The 21373-nt window shown below is 36.1% G+C and overlaps 1 protein-coding gene across 8 annotated transcripts in view; it reads right to left on the bottom strand.

The window, feature by feature from the left end:
• The window catches only part of Cadps2 (calcium dependent secretion activator 2), a 426292-nt gene that overhangs the window by 107448 nt on the left and 297471 nt on the right, over positions 1 to 21373 (bottom strand). For all 8 annotated transcript variants that reach the window (XM_090333225.1, XM_090333224.1, XM_090333226.1 and 5 more), the window contains exons 13-14: positions 18874 to 19061; positions 5883 to 5984 (exon numbers count right to left, since the gene is read on the bottom strand). In XM_090333225.1, coding sequence (XP_090189351.1) covers positions 5883 to 5984; positions 18874 to 19061 — 290 coding nt within the window. The remainder of the gene's footprint in view (positions 1 to 5882; positions 5985 to 18873; positions 19062 to 21373) is intronic.

A 21373-nucleotide genomic window follows, 5' to 3' on the forward strand; every position in this document is an offset into this window, starting at 1 on the left:
AGTTTTAAAGATATCTGCACAAAAATATAATCAATAAAAAACTTCAGGCTCAAATAGAAAGAGATAATTAATATTCAATAGCCAATGATTTCTAAAGATTTAGAATTCCTTTTATACTCCTGTATAGTTGAAGTTGGATGTATCCACAACCTAAGAGGCCAACAAAGTTCCAGCTCTGCCTTTCACTGACACTGGCTTAGTTACTATGATGTTTAGATTTGTCTGTCTCCCCATATGACACATGGGAATCCTGTGAATTGCTTCCAACAGCAAAGGCATTTCTCCCATGCATGTCTAGGCCCATGGAGTCCCATTACATAGCAAAAATTGCAGGGGGATGCTCTGAAATGAGGGTCAGCCAGGGTGTAAGTGTGCTGCTCTTAAAGATGGCTGCCACATAGTGGTAACAGGTTATTGCTCTTGACAAGGGAGTCCTTCTTCAGGTCACTTTCCACTTAAAGAACACTGAACATCAGAGCCCTTTCATTCTACTGGAGACCCTTGCTTTGCTGAATTAGATTCAGCAAAACACATCGTCCGGTCCTACAGCAATCTCCTCATGTCTGTCTATGGGCTGCTGGCTGTCTTTAGGCTATCCCAGGGCTCTGACTTGAGGATCGCAATAGTTCAAAAACTACATACATATGGTACTCTAGGATATGGAAAAAAAAGATGCTTATCTTTGCGATTGTTGTTCTTAATGTACTATGTGAAATTATTTCTTTTCTCTTTTTTTTACCTATGTTTAATGTCCTGCAGTTACTGTATCGGACTTTGTTATCTGGTATATTTCTTATACACTTATTTGTTTATTTGAAATATGGAAGGGAAGGGGGAAGACAAGATGATTGGAGGATGGGGAAAGGGAATGGGGGACAAAAACATGAGAAAGGGTATCAAGGTTTGAGAATGTAACTGTACACCCTCTATACATTATCCCGACAATGTAACTAATGAATGGAACTGTAATCCCTGTATATATTATCCCAACAATAACATACAATTAAAAAAAAAGAAATCTGCAAATCAGTGACTGGAAAAGAAGTTTACTTACTTCTAAGTCCTTTTCAACTATGCAGGGGCTTACTGATCCTATTTCTCGGATTATATAATAAATTTTTTTTCATGCAGTAATTTGAACATGTTTCCCCAAGAAACCCATGTATTCAAAGTTAAATTTGTCTCACAGAACCATGTTCTAAAGAAATGATTTTTACATCCTCTTCTATTTCATTTTCAAAGCAAGTATTTGATGAGTTGGATTTATCTGAGAATTAGGTTTTAGTTCTATAAAATTATCTCTAGTCACAGAAAAAGTCTCCAATGAAGTCTACAAACATGTTCTCCCCTCTCTTTTATTTTTTTCCCTCAGAATATTGTATTTGCTACTTTATTTGATATTGAAAATATCCCTGCTGAATATGGCCTCTCTGTAGCCTATTCCCCACAACCAATTTATTTTAATGGAGTTTTCTCTTTGCTTTTAGAGCATTAGCAAATTAGCAAAGTAGCTTTAATCATTTTGTATACTATAAGGCTTAATCCACTTTTAAATAAAACACAAATTGGGTTCTTGTCGTTCCCTCCCCCTGCTTAATCTTTTCAGTGTATTTGCATAATCCATCCATTGTCTTTCCTATTGTTTATTTCCATGAACCTGTGGGTGACACATTTTCTGAATGGAATGTTACTGATCCCCAGATTACATTTAGCATTTCAGGGCTCTGAGGTCCCACTGGGTATGTTCTGAATTAGCATTAGCTGCCCATGATGTGTAAATAATTTAGCACATTTACAGAGTACAAGTAATCCTGAATCAATAAAGTACAGAAAATAACTACACAGAAGCTTAATTAATCTTTACAAAACAAGTTCTCAAAGAAAGAGATCATTTTGTTCCACTTTCAGGATAAATATTTTGGATAGATCTTTAACCAGCAAAACAAATTGGAAAACATTCAATTATTAAATAAAATTTAACCACATTTAATAGTTAAGCCAAGTAAAATGAAGTTAACGCATTCTCACTTTGGTAAATTAACTTTCAAGATTAAATAAGTCTGCATAGCCCTGTCCTATGGTCAAATACTCTCTTCCATATCCATTTTAAAATCCAGTATTTATCATCAAAATTATATATGCACATAGCCTAAAGAGGAAATTCTAATATGCTTCTTTTTTTTTTTTTTTTTTTTTTTGCCAGTCCTGGGCTTGGGCTGAGGGCCTGAGCACTGTCCTTGGGTTTTCTCAAGGCTAACACTCTACCACTTGAGCCTCAGCACCACTTCTGGCTTTTTTCTATGTACATGGTACTGAGGAATTGAACCTAGGTCTTTGCGCATGGTAGGCAAGCACTCTACCACTAGGCCAAACTCCCAGCCTCTAATATGCTTTTTATAATGAAAAGTATAATTCCTTTATAATGCTTCACCCTAGGCCAGGTACATACTATTCTTAAGATTAAAAAGTCAACGTTCAGACCTGGAAAAAAAATCACATTAACTGAAATAAGCCAGACCCAAAAGAACATAGGCACAATGGTTTCCCTCATTTGTAATAATTAGTACATATCTAGGACTCTCCTTACAGAGAATTACAATAATTCAAAACCTAGGTATGTGAGGTCATATAGGATGAGACTAAATGAAAGGATCTCCAGGATATGGAAATAAGAGCTTTATCTTGTGTGATTTTTGTTCTTAATGTATGATGTTATTTCTCTTCTCCTTTGTTGCCCTTTGGTTAATCTCATATTGTTACAGTATCTGAGTTTGTTACCTGGTATATTGTATATCTGTCTATTGAAATAGGAAAGGGAAGGGGGGGAAACAAGATGATTGGGAGAGGGTGAGATGAAGGAAATGGGGACAAAAACATGAGAAGGGGTATCAATGTGTGAGAAGTAATTCACCTATTATCTGGTGAATGTAACTGTAACCCCTCTATACATTACCGCAACAATAAAAAAGTCAACTTTCAGTTCATTCCTTTGACATTTAAATCTCATATTCCTTATTTGGACCCTAATATTTTTACTTCTCCATTCTTCAGTTTTATGCTACTTACATCCCACTGCGAATGAGAAACCCTTAGCATTACTTTTTCTTATTATTTTACTTTTCTTATTTTTCTTTTTTCATTTTTTTTGTTTTGTAGGGGTGATATACAAGGAAGTGCCTATAAATTATATATTTTAGTGAAATTCTGATGTATGTTTACACTTGTGAAACAACTACTATAAGCAAACTAATGTATAGACTCAAAGAATTTCTTTTCATTCCAGGTGACCTGAGAAATAAATTGAAACCTACATATTTATCCTACAATTTCAGCATTTCAAAACTGACTTTTGTGAGGAACATGCCTTAAGATTCTATAGAATTTTCTTCATAGCTGATCATGTTACTTGCAAAGAAAGTTTTGCTTCTTCTTTTCCAGTGTAGATGTGGTTGTTTCATTTTTTTTCTGAATGAATGTGCTAGCTAAAATTATGATAGCGCTAGTCACTACTATTTTGAACAGAAATTGTGACAGGAGACATTCTTGTCTTATTTTTGATTTTGGATAGAAAACACTCACTCTTTCACCTCCAAGTGTAGGTTACTCATACATGTCCCTAGCTGGTAGAACACATGACACACAGTAAAAATCATCTTTCTAATACCTTTTCCCTTTAAAAAATAAACTATTTTGGAGATATGCACCACTGCACACCTTCACTGGCCACATTTTAATACTCTTCTATATGCCTGAATATTTTGACTCAATGCTAGAGATTCAATTCTACTTTGTTGATGTTTATATTTTTATAATATAAAAATTTACATTTTTATATTCCTTTAAATATACCTGATTTCTGTTCAAGAATGTAGTCAATTATGAGGAAACAGATGTCTTTGAGTGTTGGTTTTAATCTTCATTAGGGGACATTGGAGCAGCCTTAATTTTATTTTTTTTTGCTCAAGGCTGTATGAACAATCTGTCTCATGCCAGTGAGTTGGAACATTTTCTACTATGGGTAACAGAAATTAGAACACCTGACTTTCTCAGTTCTGTGACATTCCCCATTCTACTCCCCACAATCTTCAAAACCACCTTTGCATGGTTTTACTACTGTGCTTAATACTTAGCTAGAGATTTGTGGGGGGGGGGTGGGGGCTTGCACTCTCTCTTTCTCCCTATCCTTTGCCCATCCCCATTTTCTTCTTCAAAACACTTGAGATGAAAACTCTGCCTGCCTTGACCTCCTTGTACCCACAGGTCTGTCTGTCTCTTCAAGTTCTTCTCCATGCTTCTTGGCCTGAAACCTCTGTGGCTGTAAGAAAGGCAACTTCATTTGTTTCCCATGATAAATCATTGTTTTTAACTTAATCTCTAGAAAATATTTGATATCCCTTTCTTTTCTTCTCTTTCATTTTACTGGTCCTGGGGATTGAACTCAGAGCCTGGGCACTGTCTTTGAGCTTTTGCTCTTGAGGCTAGCACTCTACCACTTATGCCATTGTTCCACTTCCATGTTTTTTGGTGGTTAATTGGAGATAGGAGCTCCATGGACTCTAGGCTGGTTTCAAACCACAGTCTTCAGTCTCAACTTCCTAAGCAGCTAAGATTATAGGTATGAACCACCGGCACCCAGAGACATCTCTTTTAATCCTAATTTTTTCTTCATCTTAGACATCAAGACATTTATTTTTGGTTTTTGTCTTTAAATGACAGCTTTCTCCAATCCCTATCACTTTAATTTCATACTATTTGTATCATTTGGGGGGTATTATGACAGTATTAGTACTTACATTAATTATATAAATGACCTATGCAAATGAGATACAATATTTACTATGGGTACTTTCTATGTTCTGTTCAAGACTTTGTTTTTAATATTGAATTTTAATTAAAATTTTACACAGTTAACCAAATACACAGAAGCAATTAATACTATTCCCAATTATGCCAAGTGTGTAGATCACTTCTCAAGACTGAGTGTGACACGGTTGCTCTCCCATGTAGCTGGCACTCTGGAGTGCATGTCATCTATTCATTATTACGGTCTTCCTTCTCACTCTGTCTTCATCAGAAATCCTATTCTGTCATTTTAGTTAGATTCTGCTAAGATACTCAAGTAGGGAAGTGTTCAATGAAGTATAATTTGACACATTGTTTTGACACTGCTCAAGTATGAACTAAGGACTTTGGGCTTAGTAAATGAAAGAATGTATATGTAAATGATGAACTTTTGGTTAAAGATGGCAGCTCGAAAAGAAACATGGAAAAAAAAATGAGCTGATATTGCAACTCTGTTGAGAATACCTTCTTTCCAGACAGATCTAAGCCCATATGAATATAAGAATGGAGAGGAATCAATGGCAGAGAAAAACATTAGCTAGGTAGAGTGACTCATGTCCTCACAGAATGTCAATAAACGATAACCTGACAAAATTGCTCCATGAAAAGTATAGACAAGAACTACGAAAAAAATAAAACAAAACCTCAGAACATTTTTTTTTGATAGAATAAAGGAAAAAGTCTCTACCATGGAAGGTTGTGATATGTGAATCTCCTTGCTTGATAACAGAGAAAGGATGGAATACAAATTAGAGCTGGAGAGACAAGGCTACCCAAGGATTAAAAATGCAAAAGGCAAGCAAGGGGTACAGGACAATGAGTATTACAATGTAAATAGCTAATATAAAGGAGAAGTGGAAATGGACAGGCTGGGAAGCAGCCCACAGATGAAGCATGTGGATCACACAAAGCAGATGATGTGGGACTGCTGTTAATTGTGGAGTAGTAGCAGGGAGACAGCATAAGTAATTTACAGGACAATGGCAAATTGGGCAGGATAGGAAAAGACAAATATAGGTATTAATGAGCAGAATACACACCTGAAGTGGCTTATCTGATTTTCTAGGAGGGAGGAAAGTCTCTCTTTTATCTCTTCAAATCTTTCCTTTTCTTCCATGGAAACAGTTCCAATTCCATCGGGCCTGGAAAATAACATTTGAATCAGCAGTATACATTGATGGAATATTTATATTGATAGATTTTATACACATTCACAATGCTAAAAACCAAATAATCAAAGAAAATCCCTATGAGTCCACAGTATTCACATTGTGTTCATAGTGAAAATTTAGTGGAGGTATTTGCAGCCAGCCACTTACTTCATATTTTGATCTAGATTGAATGGAATAGAATTAATTCTCTTTTAGACAATCTTCAAGGTAAAGGATGACAAAACAATGTTTTCCAGATCCACAGAAAACAACGTCCAGTCCTTGAAAACAGCAGTGAAAAGTGTTTTATAGTGGTACCAAACATTTCACCAATGAAATGAATTCCTCAATGGGAATATTATAAAAATGCATGGACTGAAAACTAAAGTATCTTAATTGGTTGTCTTCAAAATGAAACTTAACCTAACATGATATCAGAAATATAATTTTCATTGCTGTAAGAAAACATTGCATATATTGGCAGTGAATACTGCTCCATTGTTTAAATATGTGGGCCAATAAAGATTAAAAAGAAATTCACACAGAATATAAGGACTAGTTATGATTCTGTAAAATTTTTAGCTATTAAATATGCCTCTTGAGCAATATGATTTTCTACTGGTTCTGACAAGCAGGTATAAAATTATTATACTATGATTAGTATATAAAATATAAATATGTCTAATAGCAGGATCTTTGAACTTATTCTGTATTAATTTATGGATCTAGTATATAGCAATCACTTAAAATTTTGAAGACTCAGACTTAAGCTGTTTGCTTTTATTAACACAAGAAAAACACAATAATCTTATATTTATTTTAATACCATTTTTATGTTCTTCAGCAATCAAACAAATATTTTTCACTTGATAACTGACAAGAGGTATTTTTCTCCCCATTGGTTAATTTGTTTAAAGACTATACTATAATTACCAAAGTTGTGTACTTATCCCAAAGTGTTAATATTACACATAAAATAGAAAGAAATTAAAAGCAAACAAAGATGAAATGCTTAAAATAACTTTGGGGAAAGAGATTAAACAACTGTGTATGAGAGAGAAAGACAGTGAAAGAAAACTTATGTACAAGTGTACATTGCAAATCTGAGGCTTATTAAGTAGCTAATTAGGACAAAAGCAATTAATTTTAAAGCTTTAGCAGAATCATACTGACATGATGACCTCTTATTTGTATCTAATAATCATTTAAGTATGAAAATTTAACCCACATAGAATAAGCTACTTCAGAAACTAATATGCTGTTGGAATTTACACTTTGAAACCATTTCTTACACTCACAATTCATTTCTAAACAAGGAAGTACTACTTATTTAACTTAACACTCAGAATAATATATCTATTTCATCAGAATACACTCCACATGCTTTAATTATGAAAACAACTACTAACAAAATACTAGTCTGTTGAATACTTTTAGAAGGGAAGGAAAGCCCCAATGTAGGTATCATAAATAGTAGTAAACTATGATCTAATTCCAATACTGTATACTTAGTAATGGATTTTCATAGATTGTTTCACAATCAGTTTTCATCAAACACATGCAAATCTGTGGCTTATTATCTAGTTAATTAGTACAACAGCAATTACTTTTAAAGCCTTACTTGAATCATATTAACTTGTCACACATGATCTAGACTAAATTATAAACAAATACTAACGATGATCACAAAAGTTTATATGAAAACATGAATGTGGTAACTTGGGTGTTTAGACAGAAACAATTCCAAAATTGTGATTATGACTATTAGTTTTATAGACATCAATAAAAGGCTAATTACAATAGTTTATATCTCTGAACATGCCTATGTAAATGTGATCTTAAGAATGAAAACAGCAAGAGTTTTATCCTACTATTCTGATGACTGATGTGATGCTTTTGCTTAGCTCTCCATATGTGCCATCTGGGTAGATTTGAGGAGTTTTCTGTTGAGATCATGCTTCACAGTGGGACAACAAGAAGCCCTGGTGCAGTCAACCTCAGAGGGGCATGCTGCCTGCCTCACCACACGGAGCCAAGGGCAGGAATGGTAAGTCAGGGGAGGTAGTGCTAGTGTCAAGCTTCACTAAGATAAGAGCAACAGACATGGGAGGTCTATCAGCTACTGGGATTATTACTACCTGTGGCATAATTGTGACAGGTTAAATACAGTATTGAGCCATTTGTTATTAGCATACTGTTTGTAGCAAACGGTATCCTGAATATGAGGTCTATAAAGTGACCTTGTAATTATAATTACTGGGAATGACTGGCAACTTTGCTTCAATCAATTCTAAAAGCACTGGTTTCTACTGTGCTAATTCTTGCCAAATGTGCAAATACTTCCTGTGTGAATAACATTTTTTTCCTTGTCATACCAACAAAAAAAACCTAACAAAAACAACATAGCAATGATTAGGATGCATGTAGCACAGTTCTAGGAAAATGATCAAAACAGTCATGTCTCTAGTATCCAAAAGAGGAGGATGCTGAGAATCAGGAAGGTTGGGTTATTTTCCAGGGTCACACAGCTCAGAAGGGAAGAGCTGAAGATAGGACTTGGACTTGAACCTGGATCTTTGACATTCTCAAGTCAATGCCCTCGATGACCAAGTCTCAATCCTTAACACAACATAGCGGCATACTGATGGCTCACTCCTGTGATCCTAGGTACTCAGAAGGGTGAGATCTAAGGATCATGCTTAGAAGCCAGCCAGAGCAGGAAAGTCTGATCTCCAATAAACTACTCAGAAAAAACTGGTAGTGGCACTGTGGCTCAAGTGGTAGAGCACTAGCCTTGGGCACAAAGAGGCTTAAAGGCAGAGCCCAGGACCTGAGTTCAAGCACCAGGACAGGCAAAAAAAATACCCATAAATTAAAAAGCCCTATTAAGCCATGGAAGCAACAGTGTTCAGAGGATTGTAAGTATTATTATGTATAGATTTTAATTACCTTACTTAAAGTAGAAGCTTAAAAATTAGTAAAAATTTTAAGTGTGAAAATTCTCAAAGACTATGTGACTCAGTTGAAGAAGAAGCTTTCTGTAGAAGTCTCCATATACTACAAGATATGCAATTTTAGAAGCCTTGAAAGAAACGTAGGTACAAGCAAGAGTTTCAGAAAATTTTGAGTAGCAAAGACTTTAAAACTGTAATTTCTGTTGGCTCTGCCTTGTTCTTTTTATTACCCAAAAATGGAATGCTAAGAACTGCTAACTCTTATGCCCCATATCTAAACCATCTTCCCAACTAGTCCTTCCACTACGACTCCACTGGACTCAACCATCATCAATTTTATCCTGAGTACCACCACAGCTTTCTCCAACTTTCTTCTCCGGCCCTTTCTTTGTCAAGTACTGGGAGCAAACCACTTAGGGCATCTTTAGGCATATGCATCCTAACGCAAAACTCCTGGACTCAAGGCTCTGCAATGATGACACAGTATGAAAGCCAAAGTCTTTACAAGCCTCTACATAACCTTAAGTGGTAACCGCTGCTTCCTCCCTGATTGTCTGACCTCCCCTACCCCTTCATTCTTTCCAAACTTCTTTCCACTCCCCAGATAGAATGTTTAACCTCAGGACCTTTCCATGTGTTGTCTGATGTACCTGGGAGCTTTTCCCCTAGATGTGAATGAACATACACACACACACACACAACACCCCACTGGCATTGATTAGGAAGTATGCTAAAAAGTGGTCATTTAAATTTTAACACACACACAGAAACAATTTCTGGTTTATGTGTTACTTGGACTGATTATTAAATATGAAGGTAGAACTAACGAGCAGAAAAGGTATCTTCATGGCCCAAAATTTGATATTTCCATTTTATCCTGGGGTCTGCAGCTATTGAAGTTACAGCATTTCAATTAAAACAGGAATCTTCTGAGACAGAAGTCTAAGATATGAACACATGATAAAACATGATTAAAACTAGGCATATTATGGAAACAAGAGATTTATCTTTGTGATTGTTGCTCTTAACGTACTATGTGAAGTTATGTCTTTTCTCTTTGTTTTCCACTTATAGTTTCTCTCATGTGGTTACTGTATCTCGCTTTGTTACCTGGTATATTTGTATATACTCTTATTTGTTTATTTGAAATAGGGAAGGGAAGCGGGAAAATGGGATAACTGAGAGGGGTGGGGAGAGGGAAAGAGGGACAAAAACATGAGAAGGTATCAAGGTTTGAAATGTACCTATTACCTGAAAAACATAATTGTAACCTCCCTATACATTATCCCAACAACAAAATACAATTAATAAAAACTAGACACACTTCTGGTCACTACAGACAAAATCAGAACAGATACACAGACTTTCTTCTAGAATTACCTAGCGGAAAACACAGTATTTTCATTTCTATGTTTGCTATACTTCAAAAGTTCTTTCTTTGTTATTGTTTTATTTTTCTAGTACTGGGATGTGCTCTCCTAGCCAGTATCTTGTGATTTAGGTAGTTTCTCAGAGAGGGTCTTACAGGTGTTTTTTTTTTGTTTGTTTTTGTTTTTATGTACAAGGCAATCTTAGACTACAATCTTACTTTTGCCTTCTATGTAACTGGAAAATACAGAACCTTCAAAATCACAATTCTTACAATAGAATTCACTTTTTCCAATACCACATAACCTAGCCCCATATTTGCCTATCGGTTCTGTTCTAAGAGAAGCCATGAGGTACACATACATCCATACACACACACACACACACACACACACACACACACACACACACACACACACACACACACACACAGCTTTTTCTGAGAGGTAGACTCATTCATAGACAGAATTCATGAAGTTTTATATATATATATTAATTAGAAAAAAATATCTCCTAATGGATTTGTGCTATTCACACCAAATTTTTCAGTGAGAAGTACAACATAAGCTCTAAACCAAGAAAGATGTTGTTAATGTCCATTCAAACTACGATTTAAGAAAGGGCTAAGAGAAAAATGCGATTAAACTGGATCACAGAATGGGCATTTCAGCAAAAAAGAACACAATAAAGAAAAGTCCATTTAAACATTCAGATAAAAATTCTAGTGGTAGCTTTACTTTCTGTGTTTTTTTTTTTTTTTTACTATTTTTTAGTTTACACATGATTCCTTTCTACAGTATATTCTCCCCAAATAAAACACCCTCAGAGATCATGACAGGAATAAAAAAAACCAGTTTCAGTAGTTGTAATACCATTTATTTTTCATACATTTATATTAAGATTACTTACTGCCTGTTAAACATTTTTCCAAAAGACATAAGGAGCCATGAATCTGAGAAATGCTTCAGGAACATAGATTAAAGCACCCAATATGTTTCAAATTCTATAAAGTACAGGAGCCTGTCAGAGGTTGTTGTAACTACTAAGAAATCTGATATGCTCACTAATGATGAAATCTTCTGAACTATGTTTAAACAGCAACTCCTAAAATTACTCATAGGAAAGCCTCACAATTCCTACTTAAAAACCACAGTTTGGTGCTAATGAACATTTGCTAAGGAATTTATTGCAAACTGTAGTATCTTCTGGGGTGATTTTCTCACTCTTTTTTACGTGGACAGCTTCTAGATACTTGAGGGCTAAATGAGCCCTAAATTTGTAGGGCTGCTTAGGACTGAGTGCTTGGGAAGTTTGTGGGGTACATAAATACACCCGAGGTTATCATTGTATAGAACAATCCAGTTATATTGACGATATGGATTTCTTTCCAACTCTCCCCTTCTAATTAAGTAAGCTTGCCTAAGAAGTCTGGTAAATTGATGTAAAAACCTAATTTGTAGGCAATGAGTAGGCAAATGCCAAAGTTCATGAAGCTTTTGAGTTTCTTATAGGCTTTTTTCACCTGCCTTCTTCTCTGAGGATTGCATGACATCTTAGATTCCTCTAGAGAGAGTGAGAAGGGAGAGACACCTAAAGGATGGTATTTCTGAATTGCCAATTCTGCCTGCAGCACAGCAGGTAAAAGTCACTTTGCACTTCGTGTATTTCCCACCAATATCCATTTGTGAAGAGAATGGAAAGGAGAGGAAGTCACAGCATGAGAATAAGAAATGACAGAACATGATGAGGGAGAAAACAATAATCCCTTCTCTTTTTTTGTTTCCTAACCTCCAACACCTCCTATTGTTTCAGCCAAAATGATCTATCAGTTATGTGGTCATGTATGACATAATCAGTGTCCAGTTTCTTCTTCTGAAGTTGTACATACGCAGAAGATAATAATTTTATTGACATTTGTTCAATGGGAGAAAAGGAAGGTTTTCTATAAATAATATTTGAGAAGATGTAGTTGGAAATCCTTCTCTCTCTTACGACATATTTCTCCCTTACCACACTTTCCTAATTTGGATATTGTACCCCATTCAAAGTTACTTAAAGATTTTTTTAAAGATATGCTTCTGTGGAGAAGGCAAAGTTTGACTCTGAAGATATGAGAATATACAACTTAGATTTTGTGTTGAAGGCACAGGTCTTATTACTTTGTTTTGTGGCATGCCTAGGATGGAAAGGGGTTTCACAGGCAGCTTCTCCTCAGACCAAAGAAACAAATTTTCTCTGACAAAGTCAAGGTAAGATATATAAAATTCTAGAATAAAAGACTGAGCAAAACTCAAAAGAATTAAAAGAATACTGGCATAGAGAGTTCCCTGACACAAACATTACTGTTTTTCATGTATCTACTATTGTATTTGAAATAAGTATTTCAGATACAACTAAATTTGAGAGAAGGAATTCAGGAAAGTAAAATAAAAAATAAAAGTGTACTTAAATATTGCAGTTAGATATAAATGGTAATAAAATTCTTTCCTGCTTTCTCTGAATATGCAGATGTATTGTACATTCTGCTTCCTAATTTGATTCTTAAAGAACTATAAACATGTTACTATGTCATTTAAATACTCCAAAGAAAAGGACAGATAACATCACTATACATATATGCCATAACTACTTCATCTATACCACTTCAATATCTAACCTTATATTCTCTTGATAAATTTTATTCATATTGAACATATATTAGGATAAATTCCTGGCAGTATGATGCTAAATTAAATGCACAACATTTTCAAGTATTGAAATATAATGCAAACTTGTTTTTGAAAGCGTCTCATTTAGTAGTGTGTGGAATTATTAATATCTCTACACCATAGTCAACTGTGAGCCAATCATGTAGTGCATTTTTCTTACTTTTTTCTTCCCTTGTCTTTTCCCTTTCCACTTCCCTAGAAGTCACTGGCTTACTGTCATGACAGGATTTCTACTTGGTTTTGAAACAAATGAAACAATTTTCTTCCACAAATGTGAGGACTCATGTCTTGTTGGACTGCTTCATTTCAATTAACATGATGATCTTTTCCATCCACATGATTATCACGACGCCACCAGAATTAGACATACTCAACTAATAAAGTCTGTGCAATACTATCAATAACAACCCCCAAATAATACCACCACCACCTCTGACATCTGAAACACTCCTGCACCCACACACGGTGTTTAAACATCCTCACTTCATTTTTTTTTTTTTTTTTTTTTGCCAGTCCTGGACCTTGAGCTCAGGGCCTGAGCACTGTCCTTGGGCTTTCTCAAGGCTAGAGTTCTACCACTTGAGCCTCAGCACACTTCTGGCTTTTTTTCTATGTATGTGGTACCGAGGAATCGAACCTGGGCCTTTGTGCATGCTAGGCAAACACTCTAGGCCAAACTCCTGCGCCACCCCCACTCCATTTTTAAGCAATACTTTATCATGAACAAAGTAAAGAATTTTAACTGATCCACTGAAAACCACAGCATAGAAGGGAGCACTGGTGTTATTACAGTAACAGATGGAAAATTGACACACATACCAATGAATACCAATTGTTCAAACTCAGAGTGCTTATAAGAAGAACCAGGACAAGAATAGAGATTTAATTCTTAGCTCAGTGCAATTTGCAACATACTAAGTCTGCTGTATCTTATATCCTATATTCTATTTTTCTGCTGTTTTAAAAGGCACAACTAATTCGTTTCAATATTGAACTCAAGGTCAAATAGACATCAATGCTGGTAAAGACTGCTTAAGGCAAATTCTGAATTGTTCTACATTATATCAAACATATGCGCAAAGAATCCCTGGTACAGATTTAAAAGGTACTCACTGATACTATACCTCTGCTTTATGCTCTTAGCATATAAAATGAAATCTAAGAGAATTGAATCTGTCAGATCACCCACAGTACATGAGTATTCTCTTGATAATGATATTTAATCTGGTTATCTATCTGATCCATACAATTTGTGTGGTATTTATATTTAATTTATAAGTCACCTAAGACTGGAATGAAAGAATAGTAACAAATATTTCTGATAATACCATTTGATGCCATATATTCAAAATCAAGCATCACTATCTATAAAATTAGAATCAAGAAAATTGAGGGATGATTTCTGGAGCTATAGTCAAGAAAAATGTTAGCATCTTCGAGAGTCACAGCTCAAGGAGAATGCCTGATAAAATAAGACATTATCTGAAAAATACTTCTTAAGAGAGAGGGGTCCAAGGATGTTGACAGAGAGGGTGAGACTGGTGATAATACAGTGTAAGTGTATGAAGATGTAACAATGAAATCTCTCCCCTGTGGAATGAACAGAAGTCAATAAAATAATAAATGAAAGCAAAAGACGGGTGGAGTTGGTACCAGTGGTGGAGCATTGGCCAAGAAAGTATATGAGGTCAATTCCAAGACATGACAAAACAAAACAAAACAAAAATCAAATTAGAAGGCTGTTTTGTACTTGTTATAAACATTTTGTACTCTTTTTACCTTATACTTGAAAGCCAGTACATCTGAACTGGCCTATGTCTGGCATGTTCATGTCTAAGATGGCCTATTAAATGGTAGAAGAATTAATGAATAAACGGCTTACATTGAACCAGGACATAAAAGCCAGTCTGCTGTGTTGCTGCCTAAGTTTCACTACCCACGGCTTGACTTATAAACCCAAGTTGCATATACACACCTATCAACCTAGAACTTTGCCCTTTAAGGCATTGTTCCCAAACCCTTTTCCCCATCCTGTCAGTTCTTAGTGGCACTCTTGCTGAGTGAACGGCTGTGTGTTATTCATGGGTGTGTTGTGGCTATCATCCTACAGAAGAGAGTCTGGTTTTGTCCTTGACTCACTTTTTCTTTCTTCCTTTCTTTTTTCTCTCCTCCTCAGTCTTGGTACCAGCCAGACCTTCTGTTTAACTCTGTTCTTTTATTTCTGAGACACTCAGCTATTCAGAGAAGATGTACAGACAGCCCACACCTAGAGAGCTCAATGCTGTGTAATAGGAAAAATTCCACATCCAGACAGTAATGCTGGCCTTCACTTCAATCGGTAACAAAAGGCAATCCTTCTTCCTTTCAATGCTTGTCTGAGGTGGTTCAGGGAACGAGCAAAATGACTCCCCGAATGTGTGTCTTGACAGATGTGAAAATGATCATAAAAGACCATGATGTACACTGAAGAAAAGTCGGGCTTGACATTGAAGGTATTTTTAACAAGAATCTGAATCAACATCAGATGCTGCTCTCATAAAGGGAAGGCTGCTAAGACATGAATAGTCTATTAGCAAAAAAAATTAGCAATACAATCGCATACACAGTGAAACATTTCTGCATAGCATGGGGCAGAGGCGGCTCACAATTTGCTTTGCACACTTCTCCTCATGATCTGTATCTGCATGGGCTATGAGTAGCCTATTATGATCATAATAATAATCAGTACTGATACAGTCCTTAGAATTCCCTGGCACTTTCACATTTTTATTTCCTTTCCTTTTCTTTCCTTCTTTGAAAGGTGAACACTTTAAAATTTCAGGATGGTTAAGTGACCTGAGTAGTTTGCAAATTTCAGGGCCCAGGTTCGAGTAGTCATCTTTCTCTCTCTTCATCCTGTAACTACAGCCTGGCATTTTGAATACTACTGGCTTCATCATAATGTTCAGCTTTTCTTAGCTAATTTCTACCTTAAAAAGGTTCAAATTTCCCTAAAACTTGCACATCTTTTTTCAGGTTGCAGGTAATGTAATGTTAAATCAGAGACTAACTCAATATGCTTATTTTCACTTTAGATTTAATGTGACTATTCCAGATAAAACAGGTATGAACACATAAACATACTTTAAATAACAAGTTATTATAAAGAATAGTTTGGTAAAATAAAGGTAACTATAGCAACCTATGATTCAAATCAAGCCATCTTTCAGGCACAAGCAACAGATTCTAGGTACGTTAGGAACTTTCCATGTGTCTCAAGCACACACATTCTAAGAGCCCGTTAGCTGAATTTCTTACTTGGTGTTCACAATTTGATTCTCCCTTTCTGTATCAATAACTAAACTAATCTGATTATATAGTTTTTGGGCTTGTCTGTTTCACTTCAATCTTCCCATCTATTTTTATTTCTGAATGTTGCCAACATTAATGCCTCTCTTTTGATATATACTGGTTGGGTTATTCCCCAAAAGACAAAAGACAAGAGGTAGCTTTAGCTGAATGACCTTTTTTTTGATTGGTTGTAGGGCTTGAACTCTGGGCCTGTGCACTGTCCCTAAGCTCTTCAGTTCAAGGGTAGTGCTCTACCCTTTGAGCCACAGCATCACTTCTGATTTTCTAATGGCTAATTGGATATAAGAATCCCATGAACATTTGTGCCCAGGCTGGCTTTGAACAAGATCTCAGCCTCCTGAGTAGCTAGGGTTATTGGCTTGAGCCACCTGTGCCCAACTATATGAATGAGTTTTGACACTGGTGATCAGATTAACCAATATGACTGGCTCACTTAGCATACCTGCATACACTGACTACATAGGGTGGTTGGGATAATGGCAACAACAGCAAAATCAAAAGGACAAACTGGTGACATTTCCTGAATTTTCATAATGAATCAAAAGCCTAAGCAGAGTCTAAGGCTAGGCTCAAGCTTATTTTATGTGGACTGAAAAATGACAGCAACAAAGATTTCAACAAATCTCCAATATGTAACCATAATAGGCAAAGCACCATGTTAAGATATTGACAGTTAATAGGTGATTGAAAACTAGTGTATGCTTTCAAAATATGACCTATAGGAACAGAAGCATGCGCACGCGCGTGTGTGTGTGTGTGTGCGTGTGCGCACATGTCTAACCTAGAAGCATGCATGAGAAAGATACTGCAATTGTTCAGGTAAAAGTATTTTTTGAGTTAAAAATAGACTTGGAGGACTTTCACGGTACTTGACTGTTTAAGATTATGCAAAGAAGAAATAGCCCACGGGAAATGAATAGATTGACTATTTGAGGTAAGAATACATGTAAATAAGACTTATAAGACAAGATAGGATGACAGTAGGAAAATGGTGGTACAATGGAGCAAAATCTCTACAAGTTGAATAATCAAATGGGAATTATGGGATTGTTTTGGAGAAAGTCAGGGTGTAGTTGTGAGGGTTATTGGCAGAGTTCTCCAAGGAGAAAGTAATCAATAGAGAGATGGATAAACATGTATAAACAAGGAAAAAGGAAAGCCAGAATTAGGGTAGGTAAGTTGAAATTAAATAAAAAAGAGAGAGGGAAATTAGAAGTGTAGTATGGAGATAGAATATTGACACTGGCAAGACATGTGGACAGTATCAATGTTTGTGAATTAATGCACCTTCTATCTGGTAGATATCATGTGACCCTTCTATTAATTACAATAAAAAATATATGAAAAAAATAAAAAATAAATGACCAGAGGGGAAAAAAAAGAATATTGACACTGGTTACAAATTGGATCTAGGGAATAAAATAAAAAGATAACTTGAAAGCCAATAGGCCATTAATGTATGTGATACACTCATATGGTGAAGCCATTAATTCATCAAATGATTATTAAACACATACTCTGTGTCCATAGTGTTATACTGTTTGCCACGCAGCATGCTAAGAGCTCCAAGAGGTACAGGACCTGATTTACTGAAATGTTACTAATTTTGCCGAATTTTCGTAGAGGGCAGTTTAGAAGGATTATGTTGGAGTTATCTTAATATGGGGAGGTCATGACTGAAGCTGTGAAAAAGTGAGATCTCTGAAATAGGAGAGAAACTACTTGAAGGAACCTTATCATAAGACCCATAATATATGTGTGTGTGTGTGTGTGTGTGTGTGTGTGTGTGTGTGTGTACTGGGATATGAACTTTGGTCTGGGCACTGTCCCTAAACTTTTTCACTCAGGTCTGGCTCTCTACCACTTGAATCACACCTCCAATTCCAGCCTTTTTTTCTGTTTTTTTGTTTTTGTTTTTTTTTTTTCTGGTTAACTGAAGATAAAAGTTTCATTGGCTTTTGTACCTAGGCTGGTTTGGAAATGTGATCCTTATATCTCAGCCTCTCTAAAGTAGCTAGGATTATAGGCTTCAGCCTTCAGTGCCCAGTTAAACCCTATCATTTATTTTGCTTAATCGGTGAACATTTATTCCACTTGGAACAGCAAGGATCATTAAGTATGCACAGAGCTATGCACAAATCCACTTAGGAACACATATGCATGACAATGAAACTATTAAACACTTAAACTCTAAAGATCCCCATACCAGGCAGTGCAGAAGAACTCCTAGACAATTTGTACTCTCATATATTTTTTTTCCCTCCTCTATCTCTCAAGTGTTTTTTTCCAGCAAAAAGAAATGTAAAGTGCAGCTCACCTAATTCAACAGCATATTGATGTACATTTTTCCTTCATTGGTTTCTTTTTCCTTTATAAGAAGTATTTGCTATTTAAAATCCGTTACTAGGTGATAATGGCAAAGTGTATTTCTCTCCCTCCCTCTCGTCTCCCTCCCAGTCTACCCTATACCTTTCACTGTGCATTTGCAAGTCAAAATACCTGTTGCCGTGCACATGAGAGGCACAGAATGCAAAGCTGTAATGAAGCAGGGTTGGGTCAATGACAGCACCGTTTTCTGAATGTTCCATCAGCTCGGTAAGGTAGCAGAGATGTCTGTGACAACCTCTCACACCATAGCGGGCACAATATTCATCTAGGACAAACACCTGGCCAGGGCTAAACCAACCCTAAAAAAGAAAAGCAAATATTTTTCACCAATAACTACCGAGTTTCTTTTCTACAGGTACTTTCAGTCATTATAAGAAGCAGCTGAATGAGAGAATCTTTAGATAGTTATTAGTAATGTGCTTACTGGAATTTTTCAGCTTCAGTGTCCTCAGTGTAGGAACTGATTTGGGACAATGACAACTTAATATTCTCTCTTGATCTTTGGGGTCAATGAGTAGACACTTTGCTCTCCACTGGCGTTCAAAAGCTAGTCTAATTTAGCCAATAATTCTACTTGCCAGTCACAAAGAAGGGTAGTCCTCAAACTTCAACCTATTTATAAATCAACTGTAAAGAAGAAAGCCAAGCAGACACTATTTTAGCCATTACCTATTTTCTGAAAGCATTTCATAAAGGAGACTCACTGGATATTCAGTAATTCTAGCAATAAATGTACATGTATCATTTTGATACTTAAATACCATTTAAGATGTTTCCCTTGTTCTGCATTTCTGTGATGACCATCACAGAGAGAGATATTTCCCAGTAGTAGTTTCTGATCCTCCTAAAGTGAGAGTTTGGGATGGGTTAGTGTTTTTGTTGCCAACTGAAGCACCAGGCTGCCTGATTGGCTTAGAGGGCAGGGTCAGGTAGACCTGGTTACAAAGTATCTTTAATGCTTAGATGCATCTGCACAGGTTAGTTAAGAATCATGACAGGAAAGAAGTGACAGTTTTTTTTTCCTGCCAGTTTTGGGCTTGGGCTCAGGGCCTGAGCACTGTCCTTGGACTTTCTCAAGGCTAGAGCTCTACCACTTGAGCCTCAGCACTACTTCCGGCTTTTTTCTATGTATGTGGGACCGAGGAATCTAACCCAGGTATTCATGCATGCTAGGCAAGCACTCTATCACTAGGCCAAACTCCTGGCCCCAGAAGTGACAGTTTTAAACTGAGGCAGGAGATCCATGAAAAAGAGCAAGAATCAGAAAAGAAGAATGTAGAGAAGGCTTTAAAGAAATGGAGGAACAGGGTGGGGATATGGGAAGACCAACAGAACACTTCACTACTGTGGAGATAGTAAAGGCCTCCATAGCAATGAAATATTGGTAAGGATATGTGTGGTAATTAATACGGTTTGCATGGGACAGATAAAAGTAAAGGGATGTTAAGTGAATTGGCTAAGATGACAATGCAAACCAGCTGCTGAGCCACAATTTACACGCAGTGTGAAGCTGTCTCTCACATCATGCACACTCCTAGCTAGTAGAGTAAAAGGCTCCCTTCCCAATCTTTATCACTCTTTATCAAACACTGGGTCATTGGCATGATGGAAACAATTTTTGGTTATAGCATCACTAATAGTAACTGACCACTCTGAGTGGAACCCAAATGACACTTGTCTCTCTCCAAAGAAAGATTTCAAGGGACTCTGTGATCATTTATCTGATTTACCATTCAACTTTGAAATTTCAGTTTGATAGGCTTGTTTCTTACAAGACACTAATATTTTATAAATAAATTAGTGAAAGTTTAACATGATCATTCAGTATAGCAATTTCTTCTTGTCTACTCAAGGTATCTCTTGTGAGTTGATAGCATATTCTGTCCAAACTCTTACTTTACTGCATTTAGTTACTAATATTCTTTTCTTAAAAGACTTTTCTTTTATTGTCAGGGTGATGTACAGAGGCAGGTGCTGCAGTTATATATGTAAGGTTGTGAGTACATTTCTTTTCAAACATTGTTACCCCTTCCACATTTTTCTCCCCTTCCCCCACCCCAGCACCCCAAGCTGTAAAGTTCATTTCCAACATATTGTCTTGTAACTATTACTGTTACATTGATTCATTGCTTAAGAAACTCAAGTGGTGATATAAAGAGGCATATTCTGGTGGGAAAAATTCCATAGAAATTTCCATTTTCAATGTTTAACATTTGGAAGGGCACCTAGGATTCTGAGACTATAAAGTTTAATTCCTACATTCTATGATGTCAAGCACTCTTCTAAATAGAAATGGTGTTTTTTTTTTAATCTCCAATTTGGTTACACTTTGAACATCATGTCAGGTTTCATACTAGCGACTTAGTAATACCCCTTTCAATTGGAGGGGAGATGAAACTAAGCTTTCCTCTGCTTTGAATAAATCTTTTATGTTGTTCCTTCCAGTGTGTGTGTGTGTGTGTGTGTGTGTGTTGTCACTTAGGTTGTTCTTTTAAAAATCAAAGATAAAAAAAGGTGTCCACATCTGGGGAAGAGAATATAAACTTTAAAATTGTTTGGGCAGGTAGTAATAAAGTCTGTAAGAGAAGTTTCTTTGTTTCTTTTTTCCCCT

Source organism: Megascapheus bottae, chromosome 5, assembly GCF_031878675.1.
Source record: "Megascapheus bottae isolate mThoBot1 chromosome 5, mThoBot2.hap1, whole genome shotgun sequence".
In the NCBI taxonomy this organism is placed as follows: domain Eukaryota; kingdom Metazoa; phylum Chordata; class Mammalia; order Rodentia; family Geomyidae; genus Megascapheus; species Megascapheus bottae.